Below are 16724 nucleotides of genomic sequence, written 5' to 3'. Positions count from 1 at the left end.
ATCTAAAGTTACACTGACTAAAATAATACTGCAGATTAAAAAATTTAAGTTTTTCATTTGTACCAACTGCTGCTTCCATTCCAGGGGCAGCATGCATAAAGCAGCACAGTGATCAATAAAGAGAAAAGAACACATCAACAGAAAATAAATAAAATGCTTATCTGACTGCTGTCTTTGAAATTAAACAAGTAGAACAATGAATATTAATATTTCTTGAGTATGAGATGCAGGAAGTGCAAGAGACTTTCTATTTACTAAACAGGTACTTACAACAGGTGAGAGCTTTTTGTTCAGACTTTTGAAGTTATTCCCCCCTTTCCCCAGGCTGACATTCAATACTGTCTGTCCTACTACATCATTATACGTAGTTATATATGATGCTAAGACAATTCAGCAAAAGTTTACACAGTTACTAGTTTCTTCTGAAAATGACAAAAGAAGTATGTGGCAGCTTGGTCTAATGGACAATTTGCTAAGGATTTTCTACAGCAAACACACTAGTAACACAAGACTGATACTGAATAAATACATCAAAACATATTTAATCAAATACCAGACTGGGAATCTGAACTGGGACTCTTTTGTTCAGTATTTTCCACTGCTTCTGCATGGCTTTCTGTCAGTTTCTTCTCTTTTCTCACTTTAACAAATTTTATTTGAAAATCTTGAAAAGACAAACAGCAGGAACAGACAGGCAAGCAAGACAGGACAGGAATTCTTAGTATCCAATTTCTTTTTATCATTTAAACGACAAAAGCAAGTAGAAAGGACATTACTCAGGTCTCTAACCTGTCCAATATGGAAGACAGTGTCTTGAATCATAATTTGCACATTTCAGTTTAAAGCTGAAGAACAAATAGTTTAAACATGCCTAGAATAACTAGTAGAGTTACTTTAAAATGTCCTTTATACTTCTCAGCCAAACAAACAGAAGTAGTCTACACTGTTACCATTAATCTACAAAACCAAGTAAAAACAGGCTATTAGTTTAACTCTCTACTTATTTCCTGGCACTTCTGTAACAAGCCTTGGGAAAAAAAAAAGAACAAGACAATAAAAAGGTGTAGAGCCCATATTAATCATCTTCTCTTTCAAGAAAGCATGATATAGGTAACAAAGTAACTCAAAATCAAAACCTCAAACGGGAAGCAACATATCAGCTTGGTGTATTACACAAGCTAATTATCCAGGTTTTCTTCAGATAACATTATCTCTATGCAGTCACACCCAAAGACATAAACTTATACATATGGAGCATGTATTTGTAATGAATGCAGTGCCACACTGTGAGTGAAAGTAAGATTTATGCATTTATATGATTCATGATGATAAAACAACTTAAAAAATACTATTGCTATTAGCTGAGAGTATATTGGTTATGTCCTATCTGCAACCAACATGAAGGTTCAAGCCCAGAAGGACACACAAGGATCTCCACAAAATTTTGAAGCATGCTGACATTACACTATCCAGAAATTAAATTCAGCTTATTTTCATGTTTTTTAGCATCACAGCAATATTATTATTTTCTCCCATAGGAAATTATTTTGCTATTTAGGGGACATCTACATATAACCTTACAAAGAACCGCAAGTCTAAATCATCATCTTCTCAGACATCCAGTGCAGTAACTTACATTGCAATGCTGCTGTGCCATCATCCACTTTTAAGAGGTCTGAGCAACACACCACACAACATACACATGCTGAGAACATTAGACATGGCAAAATGGTATTTGACAAAGTACTTGGAAGCATGCAAGACAGATACACAGAAGAAAATACGAGCAGTTCTGGAAGTCTACCCACACTGAATTCCTTACAGTCACCTGACCTGTCATTTTACAACACAAGTACATCTACACAAACTAAAATTACAGCCACATAAAACTGCAGAGGAAGACTCAGTTTATCCCAAAGGGGGCCAAGTTGGCCTCTGCAAATGGCTCTTTTATGACTCTAGGTTAATTGTCCTAAAACTAGACCCTATCTTGCAGAAAGGCATTCATCATGGTACACATTCTGCAACTGCTACCATTTGCGAGTGTCCAGTGTGACAAATACAGCTCTTTCCTCATGGGATGACACAACCACTTCATGCCACAGACTTACCCCCTTCTTGCCAAGACAGAAAATGGAAAGCCCTCTAGCAGGAATTAAAGGCAATATTAAAGTACTAGGTAGGAGATGGCTTTCTGCATATGCTCCATGAGCGTGGTATTCTACACAGAGTGGTGACAGAGAAGTAAATGAAATACAGCTAATCTGCCTGGCAAAAATGGTGTTCAGGGAAGAATTCTGTGCACAGATCTGGCACAGTTGGCGTACACTACTGTATTCTCAGGTTTTTTATGTCCAACTGCCAAGATGTTAGATCTTGGAGCCAAAATGCATTGCACACAGATTACCTTCAACTCCCTCCAAAAAAAAAAGAAATCCAGCCTCTCATCAACAGTATGGACAGGCTAACTTCTTTTGCATGTAAATTGATTCCATACTGGCAAAACTGGGTAGGCTCACCTTCTGAATGTTTTTCTATTAAATAAGAAGGTTTTTTTTAAGAGAAACTTGAAAAAGTTTACCAGATATTTCATACATCAGTAAATTGTAGATCAGGTTTGTTTCAGTTCTAATAGCTTTACCTCTAGTTAACCTGCATAGCAGGTAAGACATTCTTAATCTTAAAAATAACAGTGGTAGAAATCATTTGGATGGAACATCTTGATACAATCACATTGCTTCTTGTGATTCTGTTTTGAATTTTACTTAATCCATACAAGCACTGTTCTCTAAAACTTGTAATCACCCTGCCCTTTAAGAACCTATTCCAGTGTGTTTTGTACCATGAGAAGTATCAAAGTTGGGTTGCCTCAAGCATCTCAGAAAAACCATGAAAACATGCTGAACTTCTAAAGTCACCAGAAAATTTTCTTTGATAGTATCTAGATAAACAAGGTCATGCTAACCTCTTAATTCTCCCATTTCCCAGCAAGAACACTCTGTCCTTACATTATTTGAAAAGCTCTAAGGAAATCATCGTATCTCACAACTACCTGATAAGAACTTTCTCATATCCATCTGAGTTTTACAGCAACATTTTAAAAGGCCAAAGACAGATAAGAAGTCCACCTACCACCTATTAGGGTTAAGCCTAAAATGACACAACTGCTGACTAGGATTTGACTCCCCACTAAGACAACACTGACAGGATACAGTTAGTCTTAAAATCTGAGACTACCAGCAGTATTTTAACTCTGTCAGATGAAAAACTGATTTTTGTAACTTTCTGTTAAGGTCCACTTGCAATTAATACAAATCATGACAATTAAGAAACCACCAGTTACTACAAGAAGGAGAGGCCATCAGCCTGTGGAAACTCCCTACTCATAGGCTTTACTACGCAACAAGAAGACAATGTAGAAATTAAAAAAATAGAGGTGGAAAGCTTGCAAACAATAATATATTTTCTTCCAGAAGTATGTGACCGTGTCAATATTGAACCAGCAATCATGTCATCACAGCCCATTTAGCCTTAAGCCATGGTTCTTGGCAAGGAAAATGATGAGAATACTGAAGACATACACCTTGGATTCAGCTGGTGTTGAAAGGGTTTTCTGTGCTTTTCCAACCTATTACAAATGTTGCAGTTAGCATAAGTTTATATAAATCAGTCTTTTTCCACTACAGTTTCGAAAACAGAAAGCTACGAAAAGTCAGTATAAAGAACAGGCTAACTACAAAACACACATACCAATATTTCCGCAGAATTCCTAAGTTATATTTTCTAATTATTTTACTATTTATAACGTGCTTATTCTTTACAAGTTTTATTAAATGAAAAGCTACAGAAAAAACCTGCAGAAAGCTTGCATACAGCTTGAACATGAACCATTTAAAAATATACAATTCTATTTGACTTCTATGCTTTACAAACCTGCACTGTAGCATTCTAAAACACTTGAGTGGCATCAGCTTGATCTGAAACCAGGCCTAACAGACATTATGAGAAAGAACTAGTCTGACCCCCTGTGGCCAAAACATTGTAAAACTGTAAATTTACCACCATCATCCGAATCTTCCTCAGATAACCACCATGGCACTGAATCCTTTTTCTTCTTCTCTTTTTTCCTGGGCTGTCCCAATCTCTCAAGAATGCTGGACTTTTTCTTTGAATTTCCAAGCGAATCATCTGAAAGAGACTGAATCAGTTGCATACAAGATTAAAGAGAGCTTTTACATTTTTACATTGTTTCAGCCACTCAGTTCTGGACTTCTGAGTCCAGATGCCTCTCATTATTCCCCACTGTTTGTCTTTTTGTATATGCATGACAAAATTGATTAGGAAACAATAACTATATTCATGTGGCATAATAGTGCATATTTTAATAATCCCATTTGGATATATGAAAAGTTGACTACTTCAGAGAATGTATGTTCCAATAAACAGCGTAATCAGATCTTGTTCCATTTGTTACAACACATAAGAACCAAAACTCTGACTACCTTCCTGAAGATAATAAAGTAGAGCAGAAACAATTTTGCCTTGTCCTTGCTTTGTATGTGAACATTATTATTAATACTCGAAAAATAAATGTGTATTAGCAACACTCTAGCTGTCAGCAAATCAAAGTTCAGAACTAATTGTACATTTCGTATTCATTGAATATAATAGATATGCCAGAGCCATTCCTACCCAACTGTGTATTAAACTTCCATATGTGTTAGTCATCCATGCTGATTTTGACTGATGGCTTAAATAAATGGAAAAAAAGTCTATGAGTACGGACACCATATGAATTTAAGTTACTGAAAAGTAACAGGAAGGAAAAGACAACGAACCTCTGCTCTTTTCCTTTAAAAAAGCTCTTTGTGGCCTACAGCAGGCTCAGAGCCACAATTAGCTATCCACACACTGAACAAGAAAATATTCATTAAAATAGTGCACTGCAACCTTATGTGCTACGTATTCTTCATGAAGCAAACTGAGGTTAAGGGGAAACCAATACTTTTTATCTAAATTTTTAGCTACATCTGTTAAAGCCAACTGTCCTAAAGTGTCTTAAAGAACACAGTGCACAGAGTTAGCAAATGGTACAAAAGAAAGAATTCCCATATGAAATGCATCACATGGGAAAATTTCAAAAACTTCACTTTTGTAATAGTCATAAATAAGAAAAGGTGATAGTATAAACCGAATATTACAGGAAACAGGATTGTGGATACTTAACATGTAAAACACAAGGGTATGTTTTATTAAAACAAGCCTCTGCAATCCACTGCCTCCTATTTCATTAAAAACACTGCCATAAAAGCCTACCTTTACTATATGACTAATGCTTCAGCTTCTCTAGGCTTAACAAGAACATTTAAAAATCAAATGCCAATCACATAAAACTGTAATTTAAGCAAAAATAATTGTAATAAAGTATTCCTAATAATATCTCTGATCAAGAACATCTTTAGAGTTTACAGTTTCACTTGAGAAAACTAAATGCCTGTCATATGTCTCAGAAAGAAAGAGGTGCTTTGCACTTGCACTTTAATAAAAGAGCCTTGCACTTTAATAAAACACAATTTTAATAAATTATGAAACTGCTAGACAACAAGATGTATTGCAATTTCCTTAAGTTGGCTCTTTAAGTGATTCTTTAGGTTTAACCATCTTTTAGGTTTAGATTCCTAAAAAGTACCCCATAAATAACAACTTCCTCACACTAGTCACAACACAAGTACTAGTGCCATTGTCCCCAAACATCAGACTGCCTCCTGCTAGCTGGAAGCACTGACAGGTGCTTGATGCAAGCTCTGTTATCACTTGCTGTTTCTTTTACAACTGATAGTATCCTCTGCTCTGCAAACAGAACTTCAATGACACTCATACTCCTTAGTGCATTGTAACCAAATAACCTGCAACTCCCACAGGTTCTGCTCAAGTTCTGGAAACTTTCTATGTCCAGCCATCTTGTCAACCGCAGACAGTAAGGCTGCAGCAGCTGGGAAAGAAATGCCGACACAAAAATTCTGGTGCGTTTTTCCCAACACGTCAGTTGTCTCAACAGCAAAACTTCCAGATTTTATTTCCTTCCTTTGAAAAAAAGGTAAATCAATCAATCCAGCTTTTTGGACCCGTAATGACTTCTCAGCACCAGTAAGTGGCACCAATTTCTTCCTTCCCCTCCTCTGTAAGACAGCCTGTCAGCCTTCCAGGAACACAGACACACACAAACACACAAAAAGTGTCAGTTGTTTAATCTCAACATAAATAAAAGCCAAAAGAGACTGTTTTAAGAACTAGAACAACTATATGGCACATCATCAGCTTACCATCTCCTTTGCATGTGAAGTAACTTAAAAAAGATAGGTAATACAGAATTTGATCTAAAACACTCAGACTTTCATGACCAGTTGTCCTAATTAATTAATGAAACAAGTATTTTTCAATTAAATAAGTCTACTCCAAAACATGCTTTTATCGCACAATAATATGTTAATACATTCAATCTTTTAATAAAAACTTAAAATGTTTCTCAAACATGGCTTAATGTGTGGTGTTTTTCTTCCAGATACTATTCTACAGATATTCTAATAAAAATGATACAGCCTTTCCTTTTGAAAGTCCTCCTTCTCAAGTATCCATGAATATCAAATAGAACAAAAGTCAACTGAAAATACTAGAAGCAGACAATGGCTTTTCCACAACATTGCTTTGGGTCATCAATAAAAGGCAATTAATTCAATTAACTGAAGTACTGTGTGTTAGAAAGACTTCCTCATGCTGCATGTCCCAAGAGAACTTCAGAGCCAACACAGCAAACACTCTGAAAACCTGAAGCTAAAACAGTATGACAGACGATGCTTAAGGGAAATCCAAGTGACAACAGGTGAAGCACACCAAAACAAGATACTGATGGTGAGGAGTGGATGGACCACAGGAACACAGACAGTGGAGGAGGAAGGATTATGGGAAGAATTATAGATAACAACGGGTTGTCTTGGCAAGAGGCTGGGAATAAGCATAACCAGGCAGAGGGAATCATTAAAGGATTTATCCTACATGCAGTCACTGTTATTACACAACTGTGTTTCCCTCTGTATAATGATAATAGTCTAGAAAATCCACTGATAGCTTTTAAAGTTCAGTGTATATGCTAAAAGACTTAGTTTAATCCTCATATTAGACCTGCATCATCAGCTGTATATACAGTCTCTCTTTTAACTTCATGTGTTTTAATCACAAACATATATACACACCCTCACCCCAAACACAGATTTATTAAGTTATTTAAAAGGGAAAAATCCTGCTCCATTTTCTCTTTGAAAAACTTGCTTAAACAATATTAAGTCTTCCCCAAACTACTGTGAAACTGTTTTTACTATTCCCCACCTGCTGTTACACTCTCAACCATCACTTACAGAGAGATTTCAAGCAATGGAGCACACCAGTTTCTCATCTTTCTAATATTAAAAGGCCACACACTTTCTATAAAAAACAAAAGCAAGAAGAAGGACATAGCAGAAGACACGTGTAAAAGTAACAGAGAGTAGATAACGTCATTGTTATTTGGGTCTGTATCCAGCTGGCAAAAAACACTGCATATTTTTAATAACTGGATTAGCAGTTTGAAAACAGTTTTGGATTGAAATGATAAAAAACAATTAAGACATGAATTGTTAAAGTTGCATTCTCTGGGACACTCCAAATGCCACTTAGAATAATTCAATACAGGTATTTCAATTTTTTTTTAACGAGCACTCTCAATGTGGGCAATAGCTGAGAAGGAAGAAGAGTATGTCAAATGAGGAATAAAATACTAGAAGGAATCACATGCAGAGTTTTGACAGCTGTGCATAACAAATAAAAGAATAAAACTCCTCTCTCTTCCCCAGAGCAACTCCCTTTGTAACAACAGTAAGTTAAGAACTTTTGAAGGAAATGCAAAGACTATTTTTCTAATTTTACTAACATTAATAATTTCAGTGAATTCAAAGTGCTTATTACATCATCAAATTAAATTACTTTTCACAAGCCATTAAATTGTAACAGTCTCTACATCAAAAAAATTTCAAGCATACACTATGTATAACAGAGACTCCAGAAATATTATCTGCCATCACTAGCTATGCTCATATACAGAATTAAAATGCAGTGAAGTCCTTATGTAGGCAGTATTTATGTTTTAGGGTCACCACACTGTGTGTCTGATAGACCAGAGGGCAAGTTCTGAAATTACAGGTCTATTTTCAGTGAAAAAAACATACCTAGTTGGGGCATTTAGATTGTGTCTGATAATTCTGAGCTTAAGTCAGAACCCACTGACTTGCATGATTTTGCCAGTACTCAAAATCATGAAGCACCACGAGGAACTAAAGGAATCTAATTCAAATTTTCTAATCACTACAGCATGCTTCATTTTATACAAGAATTTTAAAACATAATTCAGTGAAAGTAAGCATTGCACAGAAAAATAAGAAATTTTAAAAATGTAGCTTGTGTTTATATACAGGCAGAGGTTTTTTTTCCTAATTTTCAATTATACATCAATTTGAAGCTTCTGGTACTAAGTAGCAGCAACAATAAAATTGAAACAAAAATCAAGAACCAAGGGCTCTTTCTGAAGATACAACCTAGCAATGACAAAATATTTATTTATTTACAAAACTGTTCTCTTGATTTCAATACAGCAAAATAGTATGAATTAAGCTTAGCAACTACGACCTTGCAAAGACCCATACATAAGACAGCTACATTAATTATGTGATAAAAGCACAGCTGAATCTTACATTTCATATTCTTCCATATTAAATTTTCCCCACTTTTAAAGAGAGAATAGGGATGTGACCTTGGTCTCAAACATACCTCTTTCAGAAACTCTTCAAACTGCTGATCTAATTCTTCCTTTGAAAATCGATGAGCCATAATTTGCAAATGGATTTTACCTTCCAAACAACTGAGTCCAAAAGACTAAAATTTAAAATAAAGTTAATTAAATGCATTCTGAAATTGATGTAACCTAATGATTTGCTTGAATAGAGCTATAAGCAAAAAAAACCCATTCCAAATCTTGAGAGATGACAAACACCATTCTCCCATCCCTTACTGAAATTTTTTACTGATTGCAACCATCAGTACAAACATATCTAGATCACACAAATTCCTTATAAGCAAAATACTTATTTCCTAAACACCAGCTCCAGCATTTAAACTTGGAGGGATAAATAAAATGTGATTCACTTCAGCATCTCTACATTTTTCTTCAAAAACAGCCCTCTTAGCAACCCACAATTAAGCATTTTGTTAATAATAAAATGAGAATCTACTGCACTGCAGTAGTATTTCCAATTAATTTTAAGGGCTTTTAATTCCTTTCTATGTTTCTTCTCCAACACTGGGGACATCTGCCATTATTAGTTTTGTTTCATCATCTCTGCTGTGCTTTGGATTTAGTAAACAATAAATACATGTAAATCTTTTTCAGGTTAGAGAATGGCGTTTGGTTTGATCTGCCCTGACACAGAAAGCCAATGACACTTGTCCCCCTCCCCTTCCCCTAAGTCTGCATCAACTTCTCAGGTATGAAATATGCCCCACAACCAAAAGGCTGCAAAGCTTTCGTGTATCACCCTGCTCAGCACATATGGCTGCCTTCAAAACTGCATATGTATGGCAGCATTAAACTGCACCAGCATCTTCTAGGCTGAGAAGCACGATGTAAACATAAAAGGGCTGAACATTTGCAAAAGTGCTTTTACCACTAAATAAAACTTCTCCCAGTATGGAGCCCACTCAGTACACAGGACTGTTACCTACCTAGTAAATTGATTCTGACAGGTGAGTTGTGACAACTGTTTCCTGCTTTCACTCCTTATCCATCCATAGACCACCCGACACTTGGGCTTCGGCAGTTAAAAAAGAAAAAAAAAGAAAGAAAAAAAAAAAAGAAGAAAAAAGTTATATAGCAGACGGCCCAGGCGTTGGATAGAGCACGATGTCCTTATGTAAGCATTTGGACAATATCTCTGAAAACATGGTAAGGAGATTAGGAATGTTACCTCTCAGGGCACACATAATCCAGTATCCTTTTATACTTTCACATCAAAGAACACTTGATGTTAAACGCAAGATGCTTTAGTAATTTACTAACTGTGCCAGCTACTTCAGCAAGTGGGGAATATTTAATTCTAGCCTTGCCAGAAAAACAAAGTGCTTCTTCTGACATTATCCATACTTCTACCTACATTAGAATGACGGCTTTCTTCTGCCTACCTTAAAATTACAACTTTTACAAAAACTAACAATATGTAACTCAAAGGACAGCAAATATGTTGACAATTTCCGTAACAGAAGATCATAGGCAAACGTTAACATTAGCAAATACACTTTTCAGCCATACCTTCAGACCTGGAGGCTCACAAATGACTGTGCACGAAACAAAGGCGGCACTTGCTGGTATATATGCTACAACACAGCGCAAAAAGCGGAAGTTTTGAGGAGGTATGGCTAAACCACGGGGATGGGGGAAAGCTTAAACAGCCTAACACGTTTCAAGTAACCTTTTAATCAACCCAGCCGTGACCTGATCCTCCTTCTCCTTTCCGTGGAGCACACGCACGGCTGGCGCACGGCTGGCGCACGGCAGCGCGGGGACTCGGGGACGGGCGGGCAGGGCTCGGCTCCAAGGCCCGACGGGAGCTCCTGGGAGCGGCGGGGGAGGGAAGGACGCGACTCGGAGCCGAGCGCAGCCCCGGGCGCTGGGCGCGCACCTGCACCGCGCCGGGGCCCGCTCCGCCACAGCCGCGCCGCTCGCCGGCGGCGCGGTTGCCTGGGAAACCCTCCCGGCCACCGTCCCGCCCGCCAGGAGGGACCGCGCCACGTGATTCCGCCAAATCCACCGGCTTCCCTCTGCTCTGCCCGCCCCGCCGTGGGACACACGTGACGGGAGGGAGCGGGTCCCGGCGGGCACGAGGGGCGGGAGGGGACGGGCCCCGGTGCTACTCAATCCCGCCGCGGGACACGCGGGCCGGGCCGGGCCCGGGCGGTGCCGACGGGCGGCAGTTGCGGAAGTGGCCGGGCGTGCGGAGCGGCGCCCCCTGGCGGGTGCGGGGTAGTGGTCGTGGTCCGTGCGCGGTCAGGGCCGGACGGGGTTCAGGGAATTGGCTTTTCCGAGCATTCAGGAGCCATCCTGGTGTCACAGTCGCACCGGCTGAGCTGCGACCGAAGCCCCTTAGCAGCTAGAACACCCCACAGTCACACGGTCAGAGCAGGTTTCCTTGCAGCTCGACCTCACGCAATTCTCTGAAATCCTTCAGCTGATCTTTCGGAAAAGCAAGAAGGAAAGAGTTAAAAGTGGGTTGCATTCCCTAAGGCAAGGGTCAAACTCAAAGTATCCCTTCTCGCTTTTTCACAGAAATCCCCTTCTAAAGTTTTCCTAATGTTTCATCCTCAGATGTCGGCCGTTGTGCTTTTAATACATTTTAGCACATCTCTGGAAATGTTTAAAATACGCAGAGAAATTAATGACCCCTGTTTCCCTGACCACTGCCTCTCAAATAACCACAGAACAATTGCAGTCTGTGCTTGCATGTGCTCTCCAGCAAGGGTCTGTCAGTTGTGTTTGTTGTGAGAGTCACGTTGCTTTAGGAATTTTTATGCCAGCATTTAGTAAATGGCAAAATAAAACAAGTTCAGTTAAGAATACAAATGGACATTGTTCACACACGCGCACACACACACAAACACATTTTGTTTCCCTGTTCAGCAGACTTGGAACGAAAAGATTTTGAAAGGAAGTTTTCTTTGACGAGTGTTGGATACTTACTGCAAGTGAGAAACCAGTTAAAGTCCTATTACTGTCTCTCATTTCCTGTTAGCTTGAGAGATAAAGACAGTGCTTCCAATATGGCCTTTATGTGTCCCAGATTTTTTTAACGCAAGTATAAATTACAGATTAAATTCAAAGAAGCAAAGAAATATGGGCTCTGTATTTTCCACACAAGTCTAGAGGAATTACTTTGCTATAGGTGCTGCAGCACTTCTTTCAGTCAGGCCTATTGTCTGCAGATGGAGTATTATGTTTCCATTTGCAAAGTATTTTTTTCGTCTTTGTGTGCAACTTCTGCTGCTGTCTGTGGGAAACGTGGGAGCTGATCAAGGACAGAATGCCCACATAAACTAATATACTAGAACAATGTGTTACACATGACAGCCTACTGATGGTGAAAACGTCAGTTTCCAACATTTACTCTTTTCTCTTGTCGCATGAAGAAGGATGGAGTGAGGCACGAGAATTTAAAAAGAAATATGGAAATTAATTAAAAGAATGTCAGTCATACTTCATGCCTTGATCCTGCTCGGATTTAAGCCAATGCAAATTTTACTATTAACTTCAAAGTGATAGCTGTGACATCATTCATTGATCATGAGAGTTACTTCATATATGATCAAATAATCACATCAAGCGCTCAGTCCTTCAAGCTGCTAAAACCCCATTGCACATAGAAGCTTTTCTGCTTGCAGAAATATGTTCAAAGAGCCTTGTACAAAGTATAGAAAAATGTGCAGAGGGATCAATGCTGTTGGAAACCTCAGTGCCCATATGGGAAAGAAAAAAACATAAACCACTCTTGATGACTGTGGTGGAGAGGAGGCATTGCCTGGTGTTGAAATGTCATCCAGTGCATTCAAATAACATGCACAATAGCCACTTAAAAGATTTTCATTTCCTTCTAATGCCAACCAGTTGGAGCAGTTTTCTCAAGTGCTCTAAACAGCAGAACTTAAAAAATGGGAGAGCCATGAATTTCAGCCAGGAACATGGCAATTTGGGCACCAGTGCTAATAAAGCAAAGGATGGATGCAAATTCTAAAATAGATCCTGCTGGACAGAGCCCCAAATTATAAGGTAGATTTCAGGCTCTGCTGACATGGGTGGGAAGCTTTTGTTGACTTCTATAAAATCAGATTTTGCCGCTGTAGTCATTGGCTTCTCATTTAAATGTGTGGCATGTGCACACATAACACATATGTTTTTTCTTGCTAAACAGCACAAATATGAGGCTTAATGGATTAGTGTAATGATTTCAAAAGATTAATGGCAAAATTAAAAGGAATGAAATATCCACACTTTTATTCTGTTGTCTGATTTCAGTTTTGTATCATCCATAAAAGTCAATGGAAAAAAGATATCGAATAAAAACCAAAAACTTCTGCCACATTCACTTTGGCTGAAGCATTGCATCAGATAGTATTTCAGTACTGAACTTGCAAATATGTGAAATATGAGATTATGATAATAAATATTTCACCATATTCTTGGCTATGTTTTTTTAAGGGTTAACAGTTTCCTACTGAATCAAAAGCAAACAAACAGTAGTGGACTAAGAAGTTAAAATTGCATTCTCTGTGTATGCTCACTGTGATGAGACTTCCTTAAGTGACAATGCAATAAAAGCCCTTTCCAGTATGCACATCAGAAAAAAGAAAAGCTTTCCATAACTACAAATTGCATAGAAAACGAACAGAATCATGTGGAACTGTATTCCATGTGGGAGAAATGATAGTCAAATTAGGATTAGTTATAAAATAGTTCACATAACTATAATTTTAGTTTAAAAGAACATTTTTAATACTTTCACTTTTGGTTCACTGCAGGTCTCATTTTGGTCCATCACTGATAACAAGTCCTCAGATCCCAAGGGTTGGATTTTTGGTTGATTCAGTTACAGTAGCTAGCCTGAACTCAGCGTCTCACCCTAGGGGTTTTTTCCATCAGGAATTTTCTCCACTGAGAAACTAAGTTCTGTGTCATGTTTCAAATTATTCCAGAGACTCAGACTGGTCACAAATCTTATTTTTGCTTGCATCCCTGGAAGGGAGCTGCAAAGTTCAGAGTTTGGAAGCTGGGCTGTTGCTGGCCATTTCCCGTTTTCTGGAAGTTAGCAGACATGCACTGTTTCTCATGCTTTTTGAAAACGGATCCTCCCTCTGGCTTATTTGTGTAAATGTTTAATTGCCTTAATGTTGTGCCCTGTACTGCCAAGTTTTCCGTTTCTCTGGAAGAGTGCAAAGTTGCTGTAATTAGTGGCTGCAGGAATAAATCCTTCACCATCATAGAGGAAACTCTGCTATCGCCAGCAACTATAAATAATTAAAAATTCCTTCAAGAAGGTGATTGTTTTCAGTCAATAATTAAAGGTGCTTATCACTCTCAGATTAAAGTGCATTTGCCAACATTTAACACCGCTTTTTCTTTAATTTCCTGATTCTCTATAAATGTGTTGGAAAACATTGCTCCACTGTGTAATCCAGCTAGTGGAGCAAGATCCCTTCTGTTGCTTTTGAGAAATCCTGGGAAAAATACTGTGCAAAGATAGATACAAATATGGCAGGTTTGATCAACTGTAGCACTTTTGAACTACTCTAGTGATGCTGCCCTGTGCCTATTGTAGGTCCTTCTTTGCCAGTGAAAATTCTCAGTTCTTGGCATCAGGCAACATGCTTGCAAATTCCTACTCTGTGGGACTGGAGAAACAACTTGGGTCGCTTCCACCTCAGATCATTTGAACTGCAAAGCCTCATCTGCCTTGAATATTCTCCTTTGCATATAGAAAATTTTGTAATAAGTTTTTGTCTTTGTGTGAAAACACGCTGCATGTGTTCTGTTCAGAAAAAGTTAGGGTAAATATTTTTATAAAAATTTCTTGGTGGCTTAGGAAAGATCAAACTCAGAGAATTCTGCAGAGAAAAATTAAGTGTTCTGATTTATTAAAATTTTTCAGATCTGTAACATCTTTCATTTATCCTCACCACATATCTGCTTAACACTGGCAGGAATATTAGCTTTGCATTTCAGATTTTCACTTAGTTATTTTTAGTTCTTCTGAAGCCTGGGAAATAAGAAATATAACCGCTTTGAACAGTCTGAAAGAGCCAACTCTAGCAGGGCCTCTGAATCTGATTAGATAAAACAACAAAGAGGTTCTGTTAGGGCAGAGGCAGGAAGAACTAAGGTGGGTGGCAATATCTGTCATAACTCAGGGGAAATGTAGCCTCAAAGCACTCAAAAGTGGGTGAAAAAATAACATAAGCAATAGACAACTTTCCCACATCTTAGGTCACTCTCCAAATGCAGTTTGAAGAACTTTCTGTGTGCTCCACTTTTTTTTTGTTTTTTGTATTTTTAAAGTACAACAAACAGCACATGCATGTGTGTTTATATTAAAAAGCTGATTTAGGGGGACATCGTTTCTCTAGAGATACGTATCTGAAAAAGTACAGTGTGGCAAGTGCAATTAGCTTTGTTGGTACAGAAACAGTGTAAGATCTTAAAGGACTGATTTGCAATTTTCAACATTTTCCTCAGAAAGTTAGGTCGCTTAGGGATGGACACAGGAGATTTCTCCCCTAAAATACAGCTAGTCATAACATGGCATTTTATCCTACTGTCCAGAAAAAGAATCAAACTATTGTGTTTAATGCAACTCGGAGGTCTTAAGTTTTTTGGGGGGGTTAATTTAAAAATGATCTGTTATTGGAGAGGTGGAAGCCTGAAACACCCGCTTGGCCAAGGATTGTGCTTTCCTTCGTTCAGTGTAGAGTGCTTATTTTGGGTTGGAAGAGATCGAAAGAGAGATTTGTGCATTTCCTCAGGAAAATCAGTCGAAATGTTTTTGAAGTTACTGTGCATCCACAGTGTTGAACTTCGTCTACATCAGAGGCTGGGAGTGTTATCTGTTTGAAGCCCACTGCTAAGTGTGCTCCAAGCTAGCCCTGCAGTTGAGGAATGTGGTGCTTGTTCCTCATATTGGAGGCATATGAGGAAAGTCCCTCTAAACTGCTCTTTCCCTGTGTGTAGCTGTGGCATTTCTCTGGTAACTCCAGGTCTGTCTCCCATGGGGCAGATGTGGCATGGAACAGGAGATGCATACAGGTGTGATAACTAATGCTAATCTAACACCAGTTTGCACTGTTCCAGAGGTTCAGCCCCCATGCCAGGCTGAGCATGTTCATGTGTGTATGTCTGTGAACTAAGTGGCTTGTAAGTGGTATTTTTCATCAGGCTAAAGATAGTTACAGTGTACATTTGGGCAGGAGATCTGGAGTGTGATATTTATCTGTTTTACCTTTCTCCTTAAGTTTTTTCTCATTGTAATTTCATCAGAAGATAACTGCTCCACATTTTTTAATTTTCTTTGAAATCTCTCTGTGAAGTTCAGTCTTACATTCCATCACAGGGAACTGAGCATCAGGTCTTAAAAGCTTGGGGGGGCAAATTCAGATTCTTGCCAGGAATTGTTGCCTATACAAGTTATGCTCCACCAGCTGATCCATGGACTTCACAGGTGAATGTATAGGAAGCCTTCTTCCCCTGATGAATGGAAAAAGAGTAGATTAGTGCACATGGATACCCCTTTTTGTCTTTGGCCAGTGAAGGAATAACCCTCTCAAAACCAGGTTCACATGTAATAACAAAAACCCTGGGATGTGTTAACCAGTATTGGTGGGGGGGAACAGGGTGGCTATTACAAGTTTGTTCTCTGTGAGAAGCAAGTTTACATGTTTTGTCAATTTAATGTAGCTGTCTCACTCATCATCCTCTCACTCGTGGAGACAGAGGGCCCAGTCCCATGCTGTTTGTACAGATGCTGTTAGTACAGAGACGGGGGATGAGGAAGTCAGGGAAATCTGAGGTCTCCTCTGTGGCCACATCCCCAGCTCTGCTCGGGGAC

General features: G+C 38.6%; 1 protein-coding gene across 9 annotated transcripts in view; it reads right to left on the bottom strand.

Moving 5' to 3' along the window:
* CEP162 (centrosomal protein 162) overlaps positions 1–10812 on the bottom strand; it is a 44268-nt gene extending 33456 nt beyond the window's left edge. For 2 of the 9 annotated variants that reach the window (XM_020583659.2, XM_020583661.2), the window contains exons 1-5: positions 10391–10807; positions 9808–9893; positions 8857–8961; positions 4060–4198; positions 554–664 (exon numbers count right to left, since the gene is read on the bottom strand). In XM_020583659.2, the coding sequence (XP_020439248.2) occupies positions 554–664; positions 4060–4198; positions 8857–8916 (310 nt within the window). In that variant the 5' untranslated portion in view covers positions 8917–8961; positions 9808–9893; positions 10391–10807. Of the gene's footprint in view, positions 1–553; positions 665–4059; positions 4199–8856; positions 8962–9807; positions 9894–10390 lie in introns of all 9 variants that reach the window. The other 7 variants (XM_039568802.1, XM_020583665.2, XM_020583660.2 and 4 more) reach the window with 7 other exon arrangements.
* Positions 10813–16724: the final 5912 nt, after the last annotated feature.

This window comes from Corvus cornix, chromosome 3, assembly GCF_000738735.6.
Source record: "Corvus cornix cornix isolate S_Up_H32 chromosome 3, ASM73873v5, whole genome shotgun sequence".
NCBI classification, from domain to species: domain Eukaryota; kingdom Metazoa; phylum Chordata; class Aves; order Passeriformes; family Corvidae; genus Corvus; species Corvus cornix.
The sequence above is the reverse complement of the archived record's forward strand: the minus strand, read 5'-3'. Positions and strand labels throughout refer to the sequence as shown.